Here is a 27429-nt window from a genome sequence, read left to right on the forward strand (position 1 = left end):
TGGATGAAACTGTCAACTTTATTTTTATTGACAGGCAATTCCTGTACTCCATGACTTTCCACAGGTTTGTGAGTATATACAATTAATTACAGCATACTGGTGCTAAATTTACAGCATTAGATATTTCTGTTTTTCTTTGGGAAACAGTGCTTTCTACTCACAAAGATTTTTACTGTTCAACATTTAACTGTGCTGGCCACATCAAATAGCTCCCAAATGTAACTAATTTCTTTAAACTGTTAAGGAGTTAAAACTTAAAGAACAACCTTTGGTTTCTTCACTCTTCAACCAATCTGCAAATTAGTCACTGTAATGAAATTCATTAACTTTTTTTAAAAGTTAAGATTAAGTAAGAGTATTAAAAAAATCCAGAATTAATGACTCAATGTTTAGATTTAGGATGGATTTAGCAATCACACAGGTGGCTTGTAGTGTTCATCCAGAGATTCCTAAGAGCATTGTGCTTTGAAAAAAATTATCCATCTCCAGGTGGTCTGTCAAAATGCCTCTCTCAAAGCAGCAGGCTGTCAGCAGGTGGGGATGCAGGGGAGAGCACTGGCAAGTGCTGCACTGCTCATGGTCTGGTGCCTCAGCTCTCAGCACAGTTCCAGTACAGTGTCTGACTCTCTCCAGGTTGCATGCACATAAAGTCTGGATTATGACAGCTATGAAAAGTTATCACTTGTAGTAAGGGTTACATTCAAGACTGTTGTTTCCATCAATTCCCAAGGCACACCCGATTCATGGCCAGGAATATTCTGCAACAGAGAACAATAATAATGAATTACTTTTCAGGTACTCTGCTCTCAAACTATTTCCCAAACGGACTGCAGTGGGCTGCCACCAAGAGTGGGGGCAGCAGTTCTTCACCGCCTGAGTTACATGTATACATTCTCTCACATTCCCTGCCCTTCTTTCTTCTCTCCCTTTTACTTCTCTTGCATGACTCACAAGCTGGGATCCCAACCTCTACCACAAATTCCTAAGACAGAATTCCAACACCATGCTGCCCTTGGCTCTACTGCACCGCCACAGGGGTCAGCTTGGACCATTACTTCCCTGCTTTCCTACACCACACATGAAGGACACAGCACCATATTCCCTTTCATCACCAGAACCCAGCAGTGCTGTGGTGTTTTGAGCCAGCAGCTGAGGGGGAGGCACAGAAAACACAGCAGTTCCCTACCTGGCTTCAGTGTAAGCTCATGCAGGAGCTACAGGGCAACGCCCTTGCAGCAGTTGTGCTGTTTTGTCTGAGATTGTGTGGTGCAGTGGGATCCCCTGACTGGCTGTCATTTTCCCTGAGGCTCAGTATGGAAATTAAAGGGTTTTGGAGACATGGATCATTATGAGTGGGAGGAAAAAATAATGTTTGTCAAAACCAAACATTTCTAAATTTAGAGTAATTTACTGACAAAATGATAACAAGAGCAGAACGAGTGAGAAGCTTTTAGGATTATCTGCCTATTAGCTTTTGTTCTTCTAGCCACAGTTAAAACTACAGGGCCTATCTGGGAACCTCATTACCTCTCAATGGGGTATCCTCCTTCACAAAGGTTGACCAAGGCATACAGCTGTCTCAGTGCATACTCATACTGAAATAAACAAACATTGTTAATAATTTCTGTGATGAAAAGCAGGTATTGTTTAGCCAGACTAAATGGTGGAAATAACTTAAGAGATGCTATAATATCCAAGGTGTTCAACTGATGATCTAGTAGTGGGCTAAATGGATCTTTTTTTTCACACTTTGCTCTTTGAACTTCAGGCAATTCAGCAATTCAACTTCTTTGAACTTAGGCAAATTCAGATGTGCTACACATTGACCTCATACTAGAGACTATCTAATCCATTACATAAAATCCCACAGAACAAAACCAAAAAAATCCACTGAAGAGGCTATCCTGCCTGACATCAGGACTTTCTTATTCTTACCTGAAGTCTAACAACAGGACTTGAATCCTCAACTGGCAACCAGGAAGAGCAAACAGTAATAAAGCCCCTAAACTAAAAAGTGGTTCTCAAGAAGTCAGCAAGATGATGGAAATAGCAGTGAGGCTACTGCAAGGAATTATGCATAACACTATATCATAATACAGAAATCTGAATGCACCAAGATTATGAATTCACAGTTGTGGTGGTTGTGTTTCTGTTTTGTCAGCAGAGATGTTTCAAGCAGAAATGCAACACGACTTTTTTTAAATTGGGATTTCTGGGGAGGGAACTGATGGAAGCAACAGCACTAACTAATAAAAATTACATATTATTTTGGGGATTTTTTCAGTAAACTTCTTGCTTACCTAAGGTGTAGTAAAAATTGTTTCCAAAAACATTATTTACCCTTCCTCCAAATCTAATCTGTATGACTGCCCCAAGGTAGCTTTATAATAAAAGCTGATTTTTGCAGATGTGCCTATGACTGTGCTAGATTTGTGGCCTGTTTATCAAGTTATATTCAATGAGTGACTTACCACAGGTAAGTGCCAGTTGAAGCAATGAGCTTTGAAGTAGTTTGCTGCTGACTGGTAACAGTCATAATTGCTGATGATCAGTCTGTCTGACAGAATCTGCTTGGTCTGTTCTGTTGATCCTGTTACTACGGTGACTATCTTCTGCATGGATTCTTGGATGAATTCTTTCACCTGTATATAAACCAAAAGGAACTTAAAACATGCTTTTTCTAAATTTAATTTAAAGATTTTGAATGAAATTTCTCTTTCTTTAATCCTCCTTTAATATTTAGGCTCTTTAGGGAACCAAATTTTGCTGTTTATTTTTAGCACAGTCTCTTGCACTTGTCTCTTAACACTCAAATGAAAACTGACAGAAAGTCAAGATTCCTGGAACCCAAAATTACTTACTGTCCTTCCACTGTTTATCAGGAAAAGAAGGCACTGCCAACACCAATACTGACTTCCATTCTGCAGGAGCTATTTTATTTGGGATGTTTCAGTTCTAATGACACATGAGTTTCTCTAACACCAAAGATTAAGTCTTCCCCACAAGAATCCCTATGGATGCAGATGAGGAATTTCCTGTCATTAACAGCTTTGAGACTGACTTTGGCATTTGCTTACCTTTTGGCTAGATAATCACTACTGAATTTTAAAGGAAGAACAAACCATCAGCTAGAGGTTACCAGTCCAAAGAGTAAACATTTTTTTGATTTTCAGGGATTCTCCTTCTACCATTTCTTAGGATAGAAATTAATCTGGCCTGATGAGATTTTCTTACCTCCAGGTATGCTTTCATCTGTGCAGCAATCTTCTTAGCCTCAGAAATGTCATTGGTAGCCATCAGCTTTCGTTTCATGATTGCAAAGGGCACATCAGGACTAGGTGTCAGGTCATACTTTTCCACAGGTGGCAGAGAAATGGGTATAGCTTTCTTCCCCTTGCCCTGAAACTGCATCACCTTCATGGAGGAGATGCTCTAAAGGACAAAAAGTAAGCAGATGGGAACTGTCAATCACCCTCAATAGGTAGTTCTGTCTTTGCCTGCCATGCAAACCTAACTCCCTAAACTTGTTTTATTTGAGAAAATAAAGAAGATCACAGGGTTGTAGATATGTGTGTCTGTGTGTATGCATATGTTTTTAATACAATGAGGTAAAGGCTGCCAAAAATCGGGGAACTTTTATTTCCAAAACTCACTGTGGGGAAGAAGGCTACCAGGTTACATAACTGCACATTTTTTTAACAAGTATTTAATCTGTTGCATAATGACTATTGTAAATGCTGTATCACCTCTTAGCTCTTCCCATTTGAGGGATCATTGTATTTTTTAACATTTCACTAATATTCATAATATGCTGCGAAGTGGTAGATAACTTTCTTATACTTTACTGAAGTGTTAAATCACTGGCAGAGCTTGGAGGACAACTTGTATCCTGATTTCTTGGATTAAAGCATATAGAAGGTTGATTTCCTTTAGCATCAGGATCATCACCTCTTACATGCTAAGAGGTCTTCCAAGAGAAATAGCTCATGTCTAAAAATGACTAAATCAACCCTGCCAGTTTACAGTTCTTTTTAGTTTGGATTTGTTTGGTTTAAGGCATGGAAGTATAGGGTAAGAAAGGCTGGAAGATATATTTGAGCAGGAAGCCCTGTCAAATACATACTCTGTTTCCGTACTGCATCACATGGCTGGTGTTGGTGCGTTTCTTCACCAGCTGAAACTGCTTGTGGAGTGTTTCTTTTCTTAGATCTTCCTGCATGAAGAAAGTTCCATGAGGTCAAAGATAGTTAAACTCAGCTATTCTAAAAATGCAAGGGAAGCTGCAAGGGTCTTAGCTGCCAGTTTGTAGAAGGATGTATAGGGCAAGAGCTATACAACCTTTGAAAGACATAGAAGTAAAAACTGAAAAGAAGATTTGACAGCATATTCTCATATTGTTTTTAGTAATCTCATCTCCCAGAAAATGGGCAAGAAGGGAGTGGACTAGCATACAAATCTCACGTTTGTTTCATTAACACTATTTTCCATTATACTGACAAGTGGGTTAGCCACAGCTCCATATTTAAGCAGCCCTACAATTTACTGAACTGCCCAATTCGTTTAACATGTTTGGAGATGTGGTCTCAGATTACCAAATAAAGATTATGTGAATTTGGAACTAGAAGTTAGATATTTTCTATCTTATAAACAACAAAAGACAATAATATTTCTCAAAGTTGGTATTGGAAGTAAATTCAGTGGCCCAAACAAGTAAAGATTATACATATGGTTCTGAGTAGTAGATATTTTTTACCAGCTTAATTTGTTGATTTTATTTTCACATAAAGCCAAATATTCTCACAAATCTTGTAAAAGAGCTATGTTTAAATATTCTAGTCTTTTTCATACACGAAATGAAGAAAATTTGTTAAAGTAACTTACCATATCTGAATCTTCCATCCAATTCACACTGTACCAGTCCCCAAGATAAGTCTGTCTTTCATCATCATAGTAACATGCATAAGATGACTCCTTGGGATTAGCAGCTGTTGTTGCATAAACTGTAACACAAACAGTAAGGGTTTTTTTTTATGTTTTTTTTTTTTAATCTCCCCTCACCCCTCCATGATTTAATACTTAGCTGCACACAATACATTTGTCCAAGTAGTCTGCCTTTCAATCATTTACTTCTAAATAGCAGGAAGGAAAGAAGTATGTTAATCATTCTCTTCAGTCACTCTCAGTGCTGTTCTAAGCACCCTCTGTGCTTCTTCTTTGCTGCCAAATGTGGTCTGAGGTGTTTAAAAAAATGCCTGAAGGAAAAATCTACTATTCAAGAACTGCCTGAGAGCATTGTGCACTAACGACTATCTATACATTAATTTTCTTTATTACAATAATGAGAACTTTTCTCCAAACTTGAAGTGAATCCCCTAAAAATCATCTTTACATCCACATAATGCCACCTTCTAAGTAATATACTTTGTTGGATAATGTTCTACACTGAGACAAAAGTAAAATAAACCTACATCTGTCCCAAGTACAGTGTTCCCAGCAAGTAACCTCTAAGGCAACAGAAATACTGTAAACACATGTTGACAGGTATTAAGACAAAAGCAATTTTGGCTTTTTGCCAAAGTTAATACATAGCCTAGTTGTGTAACTGAAGGAAAATTTATATTTTAAAGTGAAAGTGTTCCACATGATTTTACAGACTTATTGTGTTGTTTCTACTCAGAATGTACCTAAAGCTCAAAAGTAAAAAAAAATCTTGCATCTTATCCGTGCAGTAAAATGCTCCTCTTAGCACCCTTCAAAATGCTTACTAGGTAACCAGTTAAACTTCTTAGCTCATCAGTGAAAGCTGCCAAAGACAACTTTGTACTCTAATACATAAATTGTCAATTTTCTGCCTTTTTAAGTTCTGTGGCAGAGCTGTTTGTAAAACCAGAGTCCTCAGACTGGAAATTTCTGACAGAATAAACTACAAAAAATACTAAGCATTTGTCTGAGACAATCATCATCATGAAACTTCCTGTAAAAAAGAAAAATTGTTTATAAGAAATCTTGATGGATGTCAGGCAGCACACCCAGGGCCAAACACCCAGGATGCCATGGACAGGCACATGGCTGGTCTTCTCTGCAATCACATCTTCAAAACCATAGAAGCAAGCACTTGTCTCCCCTGATAAGGAACAGCTGTTTCAAAAGGTTGTGATTCCTCACCCCAATCAAGGCTGAGCTTCCAGCTCTGCAGCAGAGACCCTGGAAACCCTGAAAAATCTGAGTTCCACATCCTGGGCTGTTGTGCAAATGTGCAGCAAAACCACCTGGCAGTGGTGCCTCACAGTTGCTTTGCTACTCGATGAAACTGAGAGCAGGAACTTCACACCTACTGGCAGTGCTGAGGGTGAAAAATGTCTGTATAACCAGGGCAACCACCTGGTTCCTGAAAAGAAATACATTTTCAGTTTCTCATTTCCAAGAAACTGAAAGCCTTTTCAGTCTTTTGTAAGGCTCTGCTAAAAGAAACTTCCTGTAAATGGAAAGTATTACTTTCTTGTGCTCCCCCACTAAAATTCTATACAAACATGCCTTGAACCTATTCTTGTCACAGTCAGTACTTGTTTAGGTCTGTGAGAAGTTGTGATATTTAAGTCCAGTAAATTAACTGATTGCTCACCATTAATATTATCAGCCAAATGATTCATCATAGATCCAGACTCACATGCTTCAATGTAGAACACCATCTATAAAATAAAAAAAATAAAACAGAAACCTTAAGAAATTCCAGGAGGAAATGGAGAAAACTTGTTTAGCGCTTTTTAGCTGTAGCTAGCTGTCCTGTACTGCTATTCCTGGAACAAAAACTATGCATAATGCTACAAAACAAAAGATAGTTTTTTATTTTCAGGAATTAAACTCTGTAGAAAGGGGCAAGAATACTAATGAAAGGTGTTTTTCATTTCTACAGAATCCACAGGGATCTACTGGCTATTGTACAAGCACAGATCAAATACACAGTCACTGTATAGGCACAGCAACATATTAGTATTGAACGTAGTACCTCTGGAACTGATGCCAGTTGTGTGTTCCTAAACACAGCCAGCCATAGCAGACATTGTCACAAAGAACTGCTTAAAAAAAGCACCAGTAAAATGTTCAAAACAGTAATTTTCCTGCTGTTAGCACATGTGATGAAATAAATTCACAGAATTTTCTGACAAGAGGCACAGTCTTTTAAACTAAATAAGTAACTGTAATAAAAACAAGAGGTATACACAAACTTCCTGTCATAATAGTGAAGTCTGAAGTGAACAAAGCACAGGAAGAAAGAGTCAGGTATAAATTATGGGGGTGCAGCAGTTACAGATGTTGCTTTTCTAGCCAGAATATGCAGCATTAGCAAACAGCAGTTACACTACATATGAACATTGACTGCAAAACCAAGTAAACTGTTTACAGAAAATCTGGAGCAGATCAGTCCTTTTAACTACAAAATCCTAATGCAAATTTAACTGCATATAACAGATTCTTCCTACTTTGAGCCAACTCTCAAAATAACAACATCTCTCTTCCATGCCAGCTGCTCTTTTAATTTCAGAATTTCTGGTATGCTTGTTTACCTTCTGGTATTTCTTGTGATGATACATGTACCAAATAGTCTTATTCAAGTCTTTCACATGAAGCTGTAAAATAATAAGGCTTGTATTAAAACCACTTATGTTCAAACGACACACAGTTTACTTAAGAATAAATACTAACTGTTGTGAATATGTACACTATTTTCCCAATAAATTTATCCATGCCTTTGCCCTTCTGAAGTATAACATTCTAGCATTTACCACTATGGAAAAGATGAATAATGGTTCCAGAGGATAAGTATAGTGCACCAGAAAGCCAAGTCACCCTGTGTGAAACAGTCTGACTATGGAATGACATAACATAAGTTTCAACTGAATGTTAAGAGATTCTAACTGGAAAAAATCCAAAATACAATGATGAGAAGAATAATGCTCTTTTTCGGCCTCTTCCCTCAATATAGCAGTGCACTAAATATTCTCATGTTTTACATTTATTAGTTATTATTTTAGTATGTCACTAAAATGATGGGTTTTGTGTTATCCCCAAAATGCTTACATCATCATCAGGAAAAGCCAGAAGTCCTGGAGCTCCATGGTCAGTGAAATAAACAAACACATGATCCTTGGGACCACTGTAATGAAAAATTGCAAACAAAGTCTTTTTAACTACTCTGACCTAATCTTCAATACAACAACAATCATCTGCTTCTCAGGGCTAAAACATGTCAATATATGAAAATAATAGAGCTGAAGCACCTCCTCCTCTTGGCAATATTTTTTTCTCCCAAGCATATTAGTTTGGATCCTTATTAGAGGAGATGAGTGTCCGCAAAAGGAACAAAAACAAAGATACAGGCTAGTCCCCCAAACATGGAGAATATGGCAATCACACTTCACGTTCCAAACTGTAAACTGATTGTGAGACAGGGGCTGTTATGTAGGGTATGGTGGAAACACAATTGGTTTTTCATGGCTGTGTGAAGAATTGGTTATCCTGTGGGCATTTATAGAAGTCTGGTAAAAAAGGAATACTTTAGTAACTAAATTATACCAAGGCACCAATAACACAGGGATAAATCATAAAAACCTCTTTGCTAAGACCCTTAGGTATGTGTAAGGACTACTATGGCCATGATCAGCCACACAGGTCATCAAGCAGTGTCAGCCCACAGCTCCATAGGCACAGCAGTGTCAGCCTACAGCTCCATGAGAACTGATGCACAGGCACCCACAAGGCCAGACTGGCATTTGCATCCGTGGCTCTGCAGTCAGCTGAGCACTGAGCACTCACAGACTTTGACACCCTCACATCTGTGCAGTACAGTTTGCTGTACAGTCTGATTCCCCTCTAAATCAAACAATCATGTTTGGGTGACAGAAAAACCTCACCCAAACAGCCAGATCTGCAAAGGAATTTTTCTTTTAAACTGTATTCAGGGACAATTAAATATAAAGTGTGTAAAAAGATCAGAAGGAGTGCCCAGCCCCTCCTCTGTTCCTCTGTACCAGAGTCCAGAAATCTTTACTTGCTTTTGCTCTTCCCCCACAGCAAACAGGTACAACTGCAGCAGCTCAAGGTAACACTGTCCAGCCTTCTGTTTGGCCAGGAACCTACTGGTGGGGGGGACCACCTGAAGGTCCATCTGGAAGCCTCCCAAGGAAAAGATAATTCAGTTCTTGTCCCACCCAATAGCAAAAGTCAGACCACTTGAAAATTCAAACAGAGCCTAATAAAGAAGGGTTGGCGTTACTTTTTTGCTTCCTGCTCTTGATCTTAAATGCAAAAAATTTGACCAAGGTGTAATGTAAACAATTAAGACTTTTATTTGTGGGTTCAAGTTGTCTTCCTGAGTACATTAAGAGACTTTGGCCCACTGCATAGCTACTCCCTTATTTGAATGGGAACATCAAGCTTTCACAGGTGAGGTGTGTTCAGAGGTACATTTTTTTAAAACAAAAATTTCATCATAGTCACCTCTTGACTCATTCCAGATACTAGAAAAGCACAATCTGGTAATGTGCAGTTATTTATTACTGTTTTGCCTATTTGTGCTGCATGTATAATTTTCAACCTCAGCTTTTAAGGATGAAGTTTAAACAATTCAGAGCAGTAATTTATTTGACTATTGTCCTGCTCCTTCTTTTTTATTGTTCTCCTCAGTGTCAGGGTGGGATTCTTCTGTTCTGCTTCATTACTATGCCTCTAAAAACAACTGTCAGATGAAGTCAGACTTCACAGTTTTTCTTTAACAAGGTTAGTCCTTCCAAATGATCAAATTTAAATTCTTAAAGGTTTTACAGTAATTCCTGTACATAGAAAAACATAATATGATATAGCATCTTAACCAGTCAGAAATAGTACAACTTAGTAAGGAGGCATCATATTTTCACATTTCAAAGTAGAAGCAAGATGAATAACTGACATCAGGTATCCTTCCAAGAAGACTTCTTATTAGGCCCTGAAATACATTAACTACATTCTTGAATCATCTAAATTATATAAACCTTTGTAACCTACCATTAATGTTAAATCTTACATTCCATTTAGGCAATCTATCCTTTATTATTCTTCATATATTAAAGTACTGCCAAACTTAGAATAATTTGTGTAGCTTAGTTTACAAAAATTTAAGCATAATACATCACTTACAAGTGTAATTGCTCATATTACTTACTTTTTCAGTCACAAAGATTTTCATTCATTAATTCTGAATCATAATTCCACTTCATTAGTAACAGAATTATGTATAACTGTAAGTGTGCTACAAAGACCAAGGCCGGGATTAGACATGCAATTCTTCCAGCTGATGAGCTAGTTAAGCTCTCTCCGTCCCTTTGCCACTCACTGCTAAGTCTGGCCTGAGTCTGACCTAAGTCTTCAGGTGATCAATGAAACTGTTAATGTACATTAAAACAAGTTTTAGACAACCATTTCCAGAGGTTTCCAAAGTTTAGCCACACTCTCTCAGAACTGCCATTCTTGCAAAAGACAGTAGTCTAATAATAAATAGTAAATACAGTTAATACTACCCTCTAGAATTTTTGTACCTTAATCAGTCAAATATCAGCAGTTGCTTTCTTGTGATGCATACTTTAAGAAACTAGAACCACTATATTTGTAATGTGAAGGACCTGGAATTGCCATCAATAATTTTTCTGGATTCTCAAGTTGCTCTAATTTACCCTACTCTTTTGTTGAAATCAGTGACAATTTACAACTACACATGCAATTATTTTCTAAATTAAACTTCTCTTACCTTTTCAATACTTTTCCTGATCCCACCCCCTTTACTGCTTCCTCATCTCCTCTGAGAACCGCAAGAAAATTCTTAGGAGTAACATCCTAAGGATTTGAGAAGATTAAAGTTAGATTGGATCATAAAACCAATAAAACCTTCATTTAGAAAGATAGCATTTTAAAGTTAGAATCCCTGCATGGATGACAAATTTAGCTGGCCATCCTTTTCAATACATCTTTATCTAATGACTCACTTGGCTGCTGAATCACAAAATCACTGAGTGACTGGATTACTGTACTGATTTAATGAAACAATTAGTTTTACATAGCTGTTTCTCAGATGGAGTTACAACATTTACAATCCAAGACCTTTCTTCCTTTTATTTCATGTGTCAGCATGGAAACAGTGTAAAGGCTCACTTTTATGACCAATGCTTCACTTCAAAGAATCTGTTGTCTATATTCATCTTATGAACACCAAACTTCATGCCTAATCATGCAGGTGAATAAACTTGATGCTTTATATTATGTGCATTATGGAGTGTAAACTACAGGGTGAAAGAATTTATTCAGACATTGGATAATGCTGAATTTTCCCCAAGGAAAGGAGTTTTGTTCCTACCTCCTTTGTATAGTCCTTGGGCACTCCAGCATACACATCTGAGCCATTAGGTCTATTGATGACAACGCCTTTGGTTGGATTTCTGAAAGGTTAATGGAACATAAATAGTAATAATTAGCCACATGCCATGCAATGACCATAGAACAAGAAGCCAGCTCGCCTGAGAGTACAGGAACTTGCACCATATGTCATTAAGTGATTTCAGAATATAAAGGGCTTTGCACTTCAGTCAATTACATATGTTTGTCTCAGGTGTCCTTACCCTCAGAGTACATTCAAGCATTCCACCTCAGATCATGTCAATTAATCAGAAGATGTAGGTGGATGGTCTCTATCATCTCTCTCCTTGCAGCCTTGCCTTTATTCCCCTTAACATTTTGCTCCCAGTGCTGCTGTGCCTGCAATGTCTGCTGATTTTGGGAGAAGTTGTTTCAGAATTAGAGGCTGTATAAATCAACTGTGTCATGCACCAAGAAATTCTATGCTCTAGACAGTCACCCAGAATGGGACCTGTACCCATCTTCATTGAACGTACATGCTGGGAATTAATCTGATAATATCCTCCCAAAAAAGCCCTGGAATTCATACACAGACCTCCCCTCATGAGTTTAGGTTATCTGCTGCACACTGTTATGCCTGGGAGTTAAGATCCCTTAATCTCATAACAGAGCTCTGCAATCCTCAGTGCCACAGCTGATGCTGAGCTGTGGAATAAGGCTTAGAAAGCTCATGAGCACATTTCAAAGGAGAATTCTTGTGCTAATGGCTGATGTCTCTATGCATACCACAGGTGGTTTTAAGGGCTTTTCTTTCAAAACTACTACAAACTCAAAACACACGGGTGACCATGGCATGTTTGTAGTAACCATACAGTTTGTGACCAGTGTACATTCATCACTTACTCCTCATTATCAGCAATGTCATCATACATCATGACAATGATCTGCTTATCTGGAATTCCATTTCGGTGTACAATCTGGTACGCATGGCACACATCTGCCTGAAATTAAGCAAATTTTCATTACTAGTTTTAACAGAAATTTTACTTTTGATACTAGAAGCAAAATAGCTTTTGAGACCTAAGAGCAGGCTATTGACCAAAACAAACTTCATTCCAATATAAGAGACTGAAGATTGCTAGAGAGCTGAAATGCACAGGTTAAACCAGAGCTCATTGCCCTTCTCTAGTTAGAAGCACTTGCATTAATAGTAGAGACTATGATTAATATCTCTCCCTCATTACCTATTTTGATTTCTTATTTAAACAGAAACTGGAAGTTACTTCAGACTCGGTACAGATAACAAATTTAACATGAAGCTCTCAGCAATATTCTGCATTGTGTGAGAAAATCAAAATAAAAACCTTCCGCAATGACAGATAAATCCAAAGTGTGCCAAGCAGACAAAAAGAGTTGGATTTCCACCAGTTTCCTGTAGTTCTGTACCAAGTCTGCACGACTAAGCATTGAAGGCTGTCCTTGACTTAAGCAAGTATTGTTTACTAATCTCATCTATGCAAAGATTTTATTAAATCTTGCTTTACTATGAGATAAGAATTTGGTTTAAGGAACATTTTCTTTTTAATTATGTATTTCTTACTCTGCAGAGCAACTAATTCAGGGCACATCAGATTTCAGTGGAAAACAGAATTGCAGAATTTCTATTCAGGCTCTTTTGCTGATTTGTACAGGATATGAATAAGCAGATTTTCTTTAGAGAACCATCTTCCCATGATGCAGAAATAACAACACCCATTAAAGTGATATTACAGTAAATGCAGACCTCTATCAGAATGCTAATTTCTTAGTAACCCCAGCCCAAATTATTCTCTTCTTTAAAACTTACAGTCCCTGAGTGCCCTAATGAGACATTAATAATCATTCCTGAACTTGAGAACTAGAACCCACCACGTGCTAGGAAAAGTGTGCGGGATTAATGGAAGAGATCTCATCTAACAAATGCACACTACAAATGCAGGCAAGAAGCAATTTTTAAAGCTTACTTGTGGTGAATTAATCTGACTTGCTAATTTGGAAACCAAACTGATGTGGTTTAAGAGGACCAATGTCTGTTCAGATTACTTAGGAGTACTAGTGATTTTCATAAGTTTAACCAAAAGGACACTGTAAAATACTGTAACTTTATAATCCTTGGTCTTCTAAGTGCAGATAAAACTGAAAAGAGAAGATATTTGTACAAGATTTTGTGAAAAGTGAGGTACATTCAATGCTAATCAACTCTCCAACAATAAAATCTCTTTATGTGACTAACCCTAAATGCCAAACTGTTCTTATTAAAGCAGTTCTATTTCCTACTTCACAGGTCAGCAGCCTATGTTCTCTTCCACCTATCCCAGACAATCTCCCAGTTAGTTTTCCATTTCCTTGTATGTCATTATACCAGCTGCTGCCTCAACAAGTCAAAACATTGAGGTCAAACAGAGTTAGGAAGGTACTGCATATAATATATAACAGAAGAGCACCGGTTTGACCAAGAACATATTTGATTTTCACAAGCAACCCAAGCAGAAGTAAACACTAATCAGAGCTTCTCTACACTGATTGATGAGTAGATCATAGATCCCTTCTCACTCTCAAAATATCACGCATTTCGGTAATGCTGACAGGAACTTTTACAGGTTGGCAGCATAGGGAAATGCTTGGGCATGCAGTGACACAATATCACCATATTCAATCAGCAAGTGTCTGTGCTCCCACAGACATGCAGCTGGCCAGTAGGGACTTCAGAGGTGTTTCAACTGATGCCAAGTACCCAAAATAAGTTAAACTTTGTAAATGCATATTATCAGCTTTTTTTTTTTGTTTCCTCTCCTTCCTTCTGGTTCATTCACTGTTTGCTCAATATGTCCTGTCTTAGCAAATAGTAGCCATTAGCAAAATCCCTACTGTAAAGGAAGACAGATCAATGCAGTCAATTCCCTTCAATCTCAATTTATGCCTGTTTGGGGATTGTCCCAGCCTTTTAAGGCTTTTGCTAAGTGAACTGTACCTGCTGGTAGCATAATGGTATCACCAGCAAAGGCTAGAGCAGAAAAAACATGTCTTCCTGCTAAAACTCCATTGACTAAAGTAGGACTCTTATGAGTAAACAGTTAGGGTTTATTACATAGAATTAGCTGACATAGTTAGTCACCTTTGATATTGCTCATTATTGGTTTCTGTGTACACATAAAAACCCCATCAATCTCTACAAAACCAGAGTAAAAAAGTTTGCAGCTAGAGCAGGGAGGTGTATGTGAATCTAGAGTATTTCCTGTTGATGTGTAACTGCCCCTTAATACTGCTATTTGACCTTGTTTCTCTCTGAAATATTTCTGGCATATCGTAAACCACTCTAGAAGAGACTGTTCACTTGTTTCAGATCTCTTATTTGTATTTTTCTTGCTGGTTTAGCATGTGAAATGTGTGCTATGAACATTTGCTGGATAAATTGTCACTAAATCATGGTTCTGTGACTGTGGTTTGGGCAGCAGCTGCCCCACACAGCACAGGAAAAGGTGCAGCTGTACAGTTCTTGCTGCACAACTGGCCTTAAGGGTAGCTCCACAATGGACACTGTTAAGGGCATGGTTTAGACCTTTCACCCCCTGGTTAGTCTAAACCCTTTGCTACATCAGCAAATTCTGGTGGAAGATCTGCTAAAATAATTAATTCCTAGAACTTGAAAGCATGGGGATCAGAGAGTGAACTACCCTGTTTTCCTGGCACCCCTATTTTCCTCTGCCATACAGCTGTTTACACATTTGAATGACACAGCTTTTAAGCAAACTGCCTGGGGGGATTTTTGGAAAAATCAAGTTGTTTATGACACAAGCTTGCATAAATAGTTCCTAAAGGGAACAGCTTGGACTTGTGTGAAATTGGTTACTTCTTGTCTTATGACTGCTAGGTTCATGGCTGAAAGGAGCTGTCAGCTTTACCTTAAAGCAGCACGATTGCCAGTATGGCTGTGCTGAAATGTCACAGCCTAAACAAGAATGAACTCTAATATATATACAAAGTAGAAAAATATGTCTGAAATGTCAGCCACATCCTACTCCTTTGCTTAAACATACATCAGTGAATCTGCCCAAAGATCTAACTCTATCAAGAATTTAGGAAAGGTTTCCTGAGAGTTCAGTTTAAATGTTGTAAGCACAGTGAGGAAACATTAATTGAAGCCAGGTGGCCAAGGCAACTTTACCTACAAGACAAGAGAATTTAAGATTGTCCTGGAATAAGATACTGCTCTGGCTGGTAGTGTCTAGAACTCTGATTAAATATAGTCTCTGACCCACAAAGCTCAGTAATTCTAAGACTAAAAACAACAACTGAAAACAGACCCATGTATACAAATTCATATTTTTTTAGTTTTAATTTTAATTTTGCCACACTTCTTCAGTTTGGCATTTCTCTTGAGGATGCACTCCATCTTTAATAAGACTCTTGTTTCACATCAGGATTTTCCACAGACTATGTGGGTTTGAGGACCCAGGAAGAATGAGTCTGTCTCTTTTTCTGATCTGAAGTCAGCTTTAGATTTGAGTTAGCTGGTATGTTCATCTCACAGAAGATCCAGACTACTACTTCTGATGAGAACTAGTTTGTTAAATCATTCTCTAAATCTGTTATAAGCATTTAGTACTGTATTGGCTCATGTATGCCACTAAACTTTCCAGAGGTATTTTATCCAGCTCTTTGTGCAGCAGAGAGCTGAGCTACTTTCCCTAGGAACAGGGGGAGTACTCTTGAACAGCAGCCAGTCTCATAATAGAAAAGCTGCTACAGAGAAGCCAGAGTAACTGCTGAGGAGCAGAGAGGAGCACACTGATAGCCCTTACACAGCCCAAGCAACTCCAATCAAAACCACTAAAATAAGGATAAAAACACTAAAGAACTGAGAAGCCATAAGCATAAAGCAATGTACAAGCTAGCCCTGCTATGACAGTAAGCTTATCACACTGGGCTCTATACTACACAAAACATTTAAATTTTATTTTAAATGATGAGATAAATGTGTAAGACAAGTTTAGGTCATCCTGATTAGGAAGAAGTCCCAGATCAGCCATCACAGTGGAAGCAACTGCCTGCAAGGTGTGACTTGCTCATATTAGTGCAAATGGTGGTTTTATTCCTTATCTTTTCTATCCTTGATTTGTACTGATAGTGGATCCTGACCACTGACATCTAAATAACCAGTCTTAGGCAGAGTTTCAGATTCCTTAACATTACAGGTGCAAACTCAGTGTTTCCTGGGTCTGCAAAGTCTTTACAAACTTATTATTCCTGGGGTCTGTACAGCATTTTGGGAATGAAATTAGATATTTTTGAATATGTAATATATTTCTTCTGCTTTTGTGGTTGCTCAGTTAGATGAACACATTACCACCAGATAATTACAGTGAGAGACAATACAGTATGTTTTGACACTGTTGAAGCAGGAAGCATGCAAAACAACTGGAGTTCACAAAATAAAAATGTAATACAAATATGCAACATCATGTATTAACTGTACTCTGGACAGCTGAACTGAGCAACTGAAACCCAGAGATGTGTCTGCTGAGTTCTCAGATTACAAAGGGACATTATGAGTGCTTAGTTGCATGTAGAGAATAGTAACAAGTCCGGTAATAAAAAAAGCCACATTGAATAACTACTTACTGGTACACATCTACAAATCCACTTGTACACAGGCTAGGTCAGAGAAGTTCTGGGGAAGAAGGGTGTTGTCAGGAGTGAACTGAATTAGAGTATAATGTCTTTTCCTCTGCAGTTTCTCCCTTGGAAAGCAAGGGAGAAACTGTTTCTCCCTTAGAAAGCAAAAAATTACACAAACGTGTAATTCTGGAGAGGTGCTTGGATTTCTTATTGTACAGGCATGATTCTACTGAACAATAATACCATGTGTTTTTATGTGTGTTCACTATGTGTTCTGAAGCATAGAAGTCAAAGACCAAGTCCTACTTGGTTCTACTGTAAGTGACTTGGGCAAATAATTCAATTACTTAAAATGTTTTTGCTTCCACCTCTGGAAGGCAGGGAACACTAAAACACAAAGACATGGTAATCAGTCTGCATAATATTTTCAAAAATATATTACAACTCCTCAGATTTCTGTAGCTTCTTTTCTTCTCCGACTAACTCTCCTAAAAGTCTATCATTCTGCTTGTTTTACTGGGAACAAATTTCTCCAATTTTCTAATAGCCAAGGCACCCTTGTGTGGATGCCACTTGATGGCACACATGAGAGAATTTCCCATGACTAACTGCTGGGTCTGTCTCACCATATGTCACTGCTACCACGCGTGCTCTCTCCCACCAGGCCCTTAAGATTGCCACAAAAGGCCACTAGGCAGAACAGCACAAGTTGCTACTGTGCTGCACCTTGTGGGAATTGAGCTTTTTCATAACAAGTTAAGATGCACAGTATCATGCTCAGGACAGGGAAGTAAGAACCCAGCCTCATTCTGAAGGATCCTTCATACAGACCCTCTTACGATGCTGCTTTTGTAACTTTAATAGGATTATGATTAGTGTTCTAATTTTCTTATTTCCAAATGTTAGTACCTGAAGCAAGTGTCAGTTTAAAATACAGAGATTTCTAGTATTTAAATTCAGAACAATCCAACATTGCACACTGATAGTTGACATTATCTTCAAAATTAAGGTATTTGAAGAAATCCTGTTCTCATTTTTCTAACAGGGAAAAGGAATTATTTAGTAACTATCTGCAAAGGATGACCACACTGAAAAGTTAATAGGCTTCTGTGAAACTGGCATGTTCCAAAGATTGTCACTGTTGGACACAAATATGTATGTGTGAATCCTGTGTTCTTCATAGCCCTATTTTACCTGGCAGATACACTTGCTATTGCAGGCTCACTGACAGAGAGATTAAAAACTGTGCCCAGGCAATTGAGAAAAGGAATTCTCATGAGCCACAGCTTCAAAATTGTAGTTTTATTTAAAGAATTAATGTTGTGGTATTAACTCCTCCTAGAATGGAAGGGAGCCAGCTAGACTGGTTATACAGCAATAGCAACAAAAAGAGCACAACTCAGTAATTAAATTTAGACATTCCAATACAGGCAGTAATCAAGTACAGCAGCAGTATTTTCATCATTGTTTCCCAATTTCAACTTTAAAACTCTTCTTCAAGATTTAATTTGAAATATAGTTTATATTAAGGCTGTAATATTCCAACTATGATTATCAGGTGATCTCTACAGTGTAAGGAAAGTCCCTAAAACCTGTTTGTCAAAGCGTTGAGCTAGCACTTGCCAGTGACAGGTTGTTCTTCAGATGCAACAAGATTGTCAGTCTGATTTAGTTTTAAACTCATCACTATGCTGGAAGTTACAAACTGATTATGAGCTGAGAAGGAGAAGAAACATTCACAAAACCCAGGGTGCCCAACACACAGAAGGCTCATTTGTTCCTCAATCAACCAAGAGGATGAAGCCTCTCTATATTTTACAGGCAGTTACATTAAAAATAATAAATACTTTAAAAGTTCTAGCATTCAGCAATTCAATCAGTATATTTCATACAACTCAGTTTTAAAAATGCTGACCTTGTACACTAGTATTTAAACAATGGTATAAAAAAATATTTTTCTAACATTTAGAAATATAAAAATGTACACACAAATCAGAATTAAATTAATCCTGTTCTCCAGGAAAGCCAAGCTGCAAATTTAGAGCAAAGACAGTATTTGCATAGATTAATCTGTTTAAGGGATTGTCCAGCAATTCCAAGGGAAAAGTGCTGCAGAAGTTTCCTGACTGCTGAGTATAAATCTTGAACCTAATCAGAGTTAAGTCACTTGGATTTAATCCTGTCCATAGTGACACCCACACTCAGCCCACAATTTCATAATACACTGACTTTCCCAACAGTGTTAGACTCAGGAGTTCCAGTTCCCTTTCCTCCTGTTTCTGCCACCCACTTTGTTCCCTGCACCCTGGTGCACCATATCTTTGTTGTGCCAACATAATTCTGAGGCCATGCTGTTGAAAACAGTCAGCAAACTGGTTCAGGTTAAAAAAAAAAACCCTTCCACATGTCCTCCACTCCTCAAAACATAATAATGCATTTGCAGCCTTCTGAGGTTTTTTAACTAGAAAAAAAGGAAGCTTCTCAGAGCATAATGAAAAGAGGAAACAAATGGAAAGAAACACACACATGTCTCAAAATGATGTTTACCTCTAGATGTCATCTGTACAACTGCAAGTTGGAGTTAGATCCTCTAGCCTAGTTAGTAATAGAGTATTTGCCCTAAAAGGCACAGGTCTCCCAGAATGCAGAAGTGTGATTAGAGGAAGAATACTTCTACTCCTGTAATGACAGCTTTTTCAAGAGGTTAGAGGCTGAAAAAAGTTGTATGCAAGAAAAAAAAAAATATCACATAGTAAAAAGGAGCAGTGGAAAGGAATTCTTGGGGTGGTAACAAAAATAACTAAGAGCAGGCTCTGAGTGAATCTTGCTGCTGTTTGCTTTGAAAACTTCAGACACACCTGGGAGTCTAGAAGTAGAAGCACTTGCTCAAATGACAGAAGGTCTGAACTAGTCTAGATGACAGACAGGCAGCTATAACCTTCCTGCAAGTCTGGGAGCTGGCATTTTCAGGAGCATGGACAGCATCAACATGGGGAACAGTGGTCCTTACCTGGTGGCGATAGTTGTACCAGCCATTCGAACCTGCAACAATCACCACCCAGTGCTTGCCTCCATCTTCTGGTTCTTCCATGGGGAATGTGCTGATGCCCAGAGCACAGCCCAGCAGCAAAACTGCTTTCAGTATCATCTCTCTTCTTTATTTACTCCACAAATAGGAGAAAATTCTCCTAATGAAGAATTTTGAGACAAGTAAATGAGAAGATATCAGCCAATAAAAAAATGCAGAACAAACATCAGCAGTATCCCAGCTAGAAGCTTTTCTTGCTTGTGGGGTTTCTCTGTTTGTTTTCCAGACCATTTAACCCACAGTACAATTTCTGGTCATATCTTCCTTTAGCACCAAACTACAATAGCTTTTTGTCAGCTTTCAAATCTGACTGAAAGCATATCTGAATAGGACAACCAAGTTGTTCAGCTCCCTCTGGTCATTTCGCTCTATAATAGCTGGCAATAAGTAAGTCTCAAATACAAAGCAAGCCTCACTATCAAGTACTTAACAGATAAAACTCTTTCAGAAAGATTAAAACTATTCTCTTGGTCTCTGCTTATATGATTCCCTGGTTTTCACTCACTGGCAATTAGCCCACTATTACTGAGTCAAATCCCAGGTGACACAGGACACTAAAGACATGGAAAAGTGCTGGGGAGCTGGAAGGTCAGAGTGTCACAAAAGCTCTCTTTGCCCACGATACCAAAGAGGGTGGAAAGAGGCCGTGCCACCTTTCTACACAAGATGGGAGACTGGGGCTGGGGGGAAGTGCAGGCTGTGAGAGCCTCATGCTATTTGTGCAACCTTTTATGCTAGTGGAGAGCAAATGTGAACCAGTACCACATGAAAGAGCAGCATTTTTGCCCCCTTTCCTCAATGTTTAAGTGTTTGCACAAGGTGCACAGTGAGAAAAAAATGCATCTGAGCCTGTGAATGACAAATTTAGATAAGCAGATCACAGGGAAGGTTGCAGCCCATGCAGAAATTGCTCTTTCTACTTTCTTGAGAGGACTAGAAGTAGGGTCCTTGCTAGTGAATGTCCTGAGCATCTTGAATGTCTGATAAAGCATTTACTCTACAAGCAAACTATCTGGCCATATCCAATCACAGGTTTAAGGTCTGTTTTTGAATTGGGGTTGCGGGGGTAGGCAGGTGCCATTTACTGGTCATAGTCTCAGGTCTGCTTCATCCGATGTGAGCTCTAAAAGCAAACTCCCCTGAAGAATTGCATACTCCTGGTACATGCATAAAGACTACACATTTCCTCATGCACTGGGAGATGGGATTTTACACCTGCCTCACAAAACTCAAAAAAATGAGATCCTGGAAGTTAATAATTGCTGCTAGGTATGGAAGAGGTGTTGTAGTAAGAGGCAGAGTAGTCTACTTTATCATGGCTTTCTGTGGAATAAAAGCTGGAAACCCCCAAGCCATTCAACACAGTCACAAGGCAAAATGTCAAAACTACCACTAAACCTAATAAACAGTATCTAAGTCAGCCTCAGTACCCCAGTCAAAACCACCCATCTGCAGCCACTCAAATGAGGCTGGAACAGAGAAGCAGCCAGATCCTCTCCAAAGCAGCTGTGTTCAGAGAAGACTACTAACCTAAAACATAGCATGGGTTCACGTGTCACTTAGATTTACTCTTGCAAACAGTAGTATGAAAAATATATATATGCATATTTTATACTTTATATACATATTGAAAAGTTGGTGTTTTTTATCCTTTTTAGTGGAGCTAGCACAAAATGAGGAATTTTTGGCAGTCTAAACAGAACCAAACATTAACTGTTATGAAACTGCTTCTTCCAAAAACTTATCTTTCAGGAAGAAGCCACTCCTGTCACTGCCTGTAACACTTGGACCAAGAATAATACACAGTAACTTAACAATTTAGGGTTTGTTGACTTATTAGCTTCTTCAGCACTCAAGCAGATATGAAGGAATAAGCAGAATTTTTATTAGATGGTTATACTCTCCCATATTGAGCTGGAATTGTAAAGTTTTGTCATTGTTGCCAAAGAATGTGGCTTTGTATGGCAACTCTGCCTGATCTATCTTGTCACTTCTTCAGATGATAAGACAAATAACATACTGCGCTGAAGATGCACATAAAACCTGCCTATTTCATTGCCTACAGCCTGGCTAAGATTCAAACCAACCTGTATAGAACTTTTGTAAGGTGCCACCATAGGCCACAGGCCAATGAGCCTGCTCATTTCTAATATTCAATTTCAGGTATATCTAACTCCTGAAATATTAAGCAAAAAAAGAAAGTCAGGATTGTTTAGCCAATCTGCTTATAAATCTTAACTGAGTTTGACTTACTGGAATATTGAGTTAAATCTCCTGCAGACAGATCCCTCAGAGTTCAGTGTCTGTCTCATAACATTTCTCCAACTGTAACATTATATTTACATTTTAAAAAATGAAAGAAAGAAAGTTAATGGTCCAAATAATTGCTGGAGATGCTTTCACATGATGCTTAGCTCTTTGAGATAGCATTTATCAGAATCCAGGGCATATCAACAGAAACACTATTGGTGCCAGCTGCTCACCAGGCCATATAATATGATGGCTAATTTCAAGGGAGGTCCTGGCACACAGACATCCATCACATGGAAACAGTCCCTGCCACTATCAGTTACTGATATACCAGGCAGCTGGAAACAGTTTGATGGGATTGTCTTTCCTGGAGTTCACACTCCTGACTCCACTAACAAGGATCCACAGTTGTCAGCAGCCCAGCCAGAAGCTGTGAGCAGGCCCATGCTGTGCCACACACACGCACCACAGACGTACCACAGCTGTCAAACACACCAGCACTGCACTCGGCCTGCAAACTGCCCCACCACCACAGAAATCCCCGGGCCACAGCAGGAACAGACTCCAGCTACCAGCCCCTCAGGCAGTCCCTCCATGAGGGATTCCACATAGTACAAGGGTATCTAGGTCTTCACATTTCTCTCTTCTGCCGAGACAGACGTGACTGATGCAGAACACCCAGGAAAAAAATATGAACACCAACAAACATTGCATTGTACTAGCAAATCATACGTATTTTGTCATGGACTATTTAGAATACAAAAGAACCTCCTCTTTGGCACAAATTAATGACATATAATCTTATCTGTCTTTTCCTATACTATAATTAAATCAAATTAACACCTGAAAGAAGGGAGGAAATAAAAAAACCCAGACGTACCACAGTGGACCAGTATACCATAACTAATAAATGCTCAGCTCCCCAAAGTTCTCTAAGCAGCACTAAAAATAGGTTTGAACATGTGCAGTGGGAATGGGTCTTCATCATCTGTTTATAAGTATTCTAAGTGTTTTTTTCTTTAAAAAAACCCAAACCAAACCCAACAAACAAATAATGATCAAACAAACAAATACACTCACACACACACATGTCTACTTGTTTTAAAGAAGGCCTCTGAGTGCAAGTGGGCAATTTAAAAGGCTGTGTTCAGGGTTGTGTTGTACGAGTTCTTGACCTACAGTTGAGAAGAGAAAGCTACCCATCACATGCTTTGTCTTCAAGTCATATTAAGAGAAAGCAGCTCAGCTGAACAGCTTACCACAGGTACAGAAAAAGCCTTTCTTTGAAGATCTGTCACATGCAATCAATCCTACATCACATGCAGATGAAGACTGCATGTGTGGATAAACTAAAATCTCGCTACAAGATCATCTTGGAACTTTGGTTTGATCCAAAAAATATCGTAATATTTGATCAGCTCTGCCTAGTCTTTCTGACAGAAGAGTTAATTAACTTTGCCTGGAGACCATGTCAGGATAAAGCCCATCAATGCAGTGGGTTCAGCATCAGGCCACCACATACACATGCAGGTAAGGCTGCTGCACAGTTTGCACAATCTGTGGAAGAAGCACATCCAGAATTGGGTGTGAACAATTCACTCTTAAAACCAGTCTGTCCTGACAGAGGTTCTTTGACCACTTCCCACTAGCAAGCTGGCATATATCTCTGACTTGATAAGAGAGGGATGCTTAAGAAAGACCACATCTGGAAATGGCTGGCTGCTGCTGGAACAATTTTTCCAGCCAACTGCCTGTTGCCTGAGTTCACAACTTTCCTTTGGGAAACAGTCCTTTAAGGTCAATACTCTAAGAAGAGGACAGCACTCCAAAAAAAGGGCTTTGAGTTGATCAAAGTATTTTCCACTAGATTTTAAAGCAATATTGACACTTCAGTAGCTTGCACTTCAAATACCTCAAGCACAGTCTCCAAGAGCTATATAAACAGAAAGCATATCTCCATTTTACTTGCATGAGAAGTACACTAACTGTAACCTTGCTGAAAAGTAACAGCCTTAAGCTGATCAGATGACCATTAAAGCTCTTCTATGAAGTCTTTCTAAACAGCTCACTTCTTGTAACCACTAGCCTTTCAGATTCCCAAACCAAGCCACAGTTCCTTCCTCCACAAAATGCTTGCACATTGCCTGCCACTTAGACACTGATTTCCACAAAATATGTGACATTCTTCCTCACAGGAAACTGATGTCCACAGTTCTGTCAGCAATGTTCCATCCATATGCTGTGCTGGCTGCTACACAAACAGAAGCACCTAAACCTGTAATTAGGCCCCTATACAAATAATCTGATTTCCTTTCTGCACTTGTGAAAGAAAATAAAAAAAATCTTTATCACTATAAATTCTAATATGGTACATTTTGAAGGAGATTATGGCCCCTCTTGCAAACATTTCCTTACAAAGTCTGCTAGTAACCATTCTATGAACTGGCTTAGTATGATTAGAACTTGTAGTAAAATATTCTGTTTAGCTACTGAAGATGTATAAGCCATTTTTACTGTAAAACCCCATGATTTTTTAGTAAACTCAGAATGATTCTTGATGTTAAATAAATGTATTTAAAAGTAATTGCTGATAAAGTTCATTCTCCTGTTTGCAGGTTTACTTTTCTCAGCAGCAGAGATGGTACAATTTACCTGAGGTTAAAAAACACCCAAAATCATTGGTGATAACCTGGTTTAGAGGATTTTTTTTTCCTCTACACGTTTCAAAAGATTCAAATATGGCAAACCTTAAAGCTTCAATAAAACTGCTTCTGCTATTTACTTTCTTATTTGTCTGCAGATGTACAAAGCCTCTGCCATCACATTCTGAAAAGAAAAAACAGATACTGCAACACTACAAGAGTAATAATTTTGTTAAATTGCTTGAGTTGGCATAAAGGGTAGGAGGGTGAAAGAGTAAGTCAGGTAAGGGTAAGAATGTCTGCTCAGCAAACACGGAAATGTTGGGAGCACAGAGAGAATGAAATTCTGCAGAAGTTATTACACAGAAAATCCAGTGTAATATTACATACGATTCCTGCACTCCACATGTCTTCTACTATGGTTTATCTTCGCATTTCAGATCTTGGCTACAATATCTATGCTAACTCCCAAATACAGACATCCAACACAGTGTTGTTCCATCCTAATTGGGAACTAGCGGTGCTACTACCTCCAAGCAGAACCTCATGCTACGGCCAGGCTGTCTAGCACCTATAAATAACCAACTAGCGACACCGCCTTTCAGGCATCCCCAGCTCTCGGCAGAAATCCCCTAAATAGTCACTTCATCCTTTGCTCCCGTTAAAAGTGTGTTACTGGTGATTAAATCTGAGCTGCTGCCACTGCTGCCTCGCCCACTCCCCCACTCCCTCCTCTGCCAGCCCTGGGCAGTGCCCCTCGGAAGGAGCCGCTCTGACTCCGGTCTCAAACGCAGCTCCCAGGCCAGGCGTGCCAGCCCAGGGCCGGACGGGGCTCCGGGCGGGGCGCCGGGGGCTCGGCAGCGCCGGGAGCCCGGCAAGGCAGCCGGCACCCGGGGCCGCTCCCGCCTCTGCCTCAGCGGCCGGGCAGCGGAGCGGAGCGGGCCGTGCCCTGCTCACAGCTCCCTTCGCTCAGGCGTACCCCGCCTCCTCCCCCCGGCCGGAGCCCCCGGCCGGAGCCCCCGGCCAGCGCAGCCCCGCCGCCCTCACCGCGTCGTGGAGCGGAGTCGCCGCCGCGGCCGCTGCGACTGCGGCGAGCGCCGTGCGGAGCCAGGCGACCGCGGCGCGCGGGGGGCGGGCCCGGGCCCGGCCAATCGCGGCCGGGCGGAGGCGGGGCCGGACATCCCCCCGGCCACACTACGAGCCCCAGCAAGCCCGGCGCGCCATTGGCTCAGGCGGCCGCGGGTCCTGCGCGCAAGGCTTTATGGGACTTGTAGTCCCGCGGCTGCGGGGTGAGTCGCGTGGTCCCGCGTGTCGCAGGAGTCCCGGGAAGCTCCTCAGCTCCTCTCGCGTTGGCCGGGGCGGCGCGGCGGGGCCGCCGGGAGCCGCCGGGAGCCGCCGGGGCCGCGGCGTTTGCGCAGGTTGTCCACGGGACACGAGCGGGGCCGCGCCGGCTGCGCCTTCCCGCTGGAGTTGCCCTGTGCCTTCGGGGCGGGATGGAGGCAGCAGTCCCAGAGCGGGGAGGCAGAGGAATGTGCCAAAGGGAACCCGTGGAGTGACGGAAGAGGACGAACGGCCCCACACGGTCCTGGCGTGCCTCAGCCGGGACGGCCGGCGCGGCGCCGCTGCCCCGCGGGCCGTGCGCTGCCCAGCGACGCCCGCCGTTTTTAATGGGAGAAGGAAAAGCAGAGATCCTCGGGGAAAAGTAGAGGCGCGTTTCTCTGCCTAATAAACCACGTACAAAGAAATACACCAGCTTCCTCATTGCGTACTATAAAAAACATTTGCATATCCGTGGAAAGAAAAAACCCAACAGCTAACTTTGCATTTTATGACCAACTGACTCTTTTTTAATATCTGCAGAAAGTCATCGTTTTGCTCTGACTCTGCCATTTGCATTGTCTGCACCGGCTCAGCTTTGCTTATGATAATAAATGTAAAAGCCATCACAGGTTAATCATCAATACTTCTCTGGAGCTGGCGTGCCCAGTGACCTGCCATGCCTCCTGACACAGTCTAGCTTTAGAATTCGGGTCATTCAGGAGTCACCTATTTGAACTGACAGAGATCATCATGCTGATTATCCAGCAAGAAAAAACAAGCCAGGAATCTTAGTTTCACCTCATTTAACTCCAGCCTAGTAGCCAAGTGGGTTGTGCTTATGTTTTATTATCCTTCTGCTCTAAAAGATATCACTTTAAAGCATTGCTGACCCATCATCCAAGTCCAAAGGTGTTTCTCATAGCTGGGCTACATGAGGTAAGTACATCTTGTGTCAGCTGTCACTTCTGAGAAACTAATACTTTGCCAAATAACTTATCTATAACTTCTGCATTAGTAAACATCAGCAGGATATTCCTTTTTGTGAGATAGATTGGAAGACTGCTATAAGAATCCTGAAAGTTGAAATGC

At 40.0% G+C, this 27429-nt stretch overlaps 1 protein-coding gene across 2 annotated transcripts; it reads right to left on the bottom strand.

The window, feature by feature from the left end:
* Positions 1-26201, bottom strand: LGMN (legumain). Of its 2 annotated transcripts, XM_030274874.4 has the most exons (15): positions 26068-26140; positions 22382-22453; positions 20051-20228; positions 12286-12383; positions 11384-11465; positions 10781-10866; positions 8080-8155; positions 7566-7628; positions 6623-6689; positions 4882-5000; positions 4124-4213; positions 3235-3432; positions 2472-2642; positions 1528-1595; positions 1-758 (listed from the first exon to the last, which is right to left on the bottom strand). In XM_030274874.4, the coding sequence occupies exons 3-15, from the start codon at positions 20186-20188 to the stop codon at positions 719-721; spliced, it is 1296 nt and encodes a 431-aa protein (XP_030130734.4). In that variant the 5' UTR covers positions 20189-20228; positions 22382-22453; positions 26068-26140; the 3' UTR covers positions 1-718. The 2 variants fall into 2 exon arrangements, with proteins under 2 accessions (XP_030130734.4, XP_012429747.5); XM_012574293.5 differs by lacking the exon at positions 22382-22453 and having other exon boundaries at positions 26068-26201.
* Between the last annotated feature and the right edge of the window lie 1228 nt (positions 26202-27429).

This window comes from Taeniopygia guttata, chromosome 5 (assembly GCF_048771995.1).
Source record: "Taeniopygia guttata chromosome 5, bTaeGut7.mat, whole genome shotgun sequence".
Classification (NCBI taxonomy): Eukaryota; Metazoa; Chordata; class Aves; order Passeriformes; family Estrildidae; genus Taeniopygia; species Taeniopygia guttata.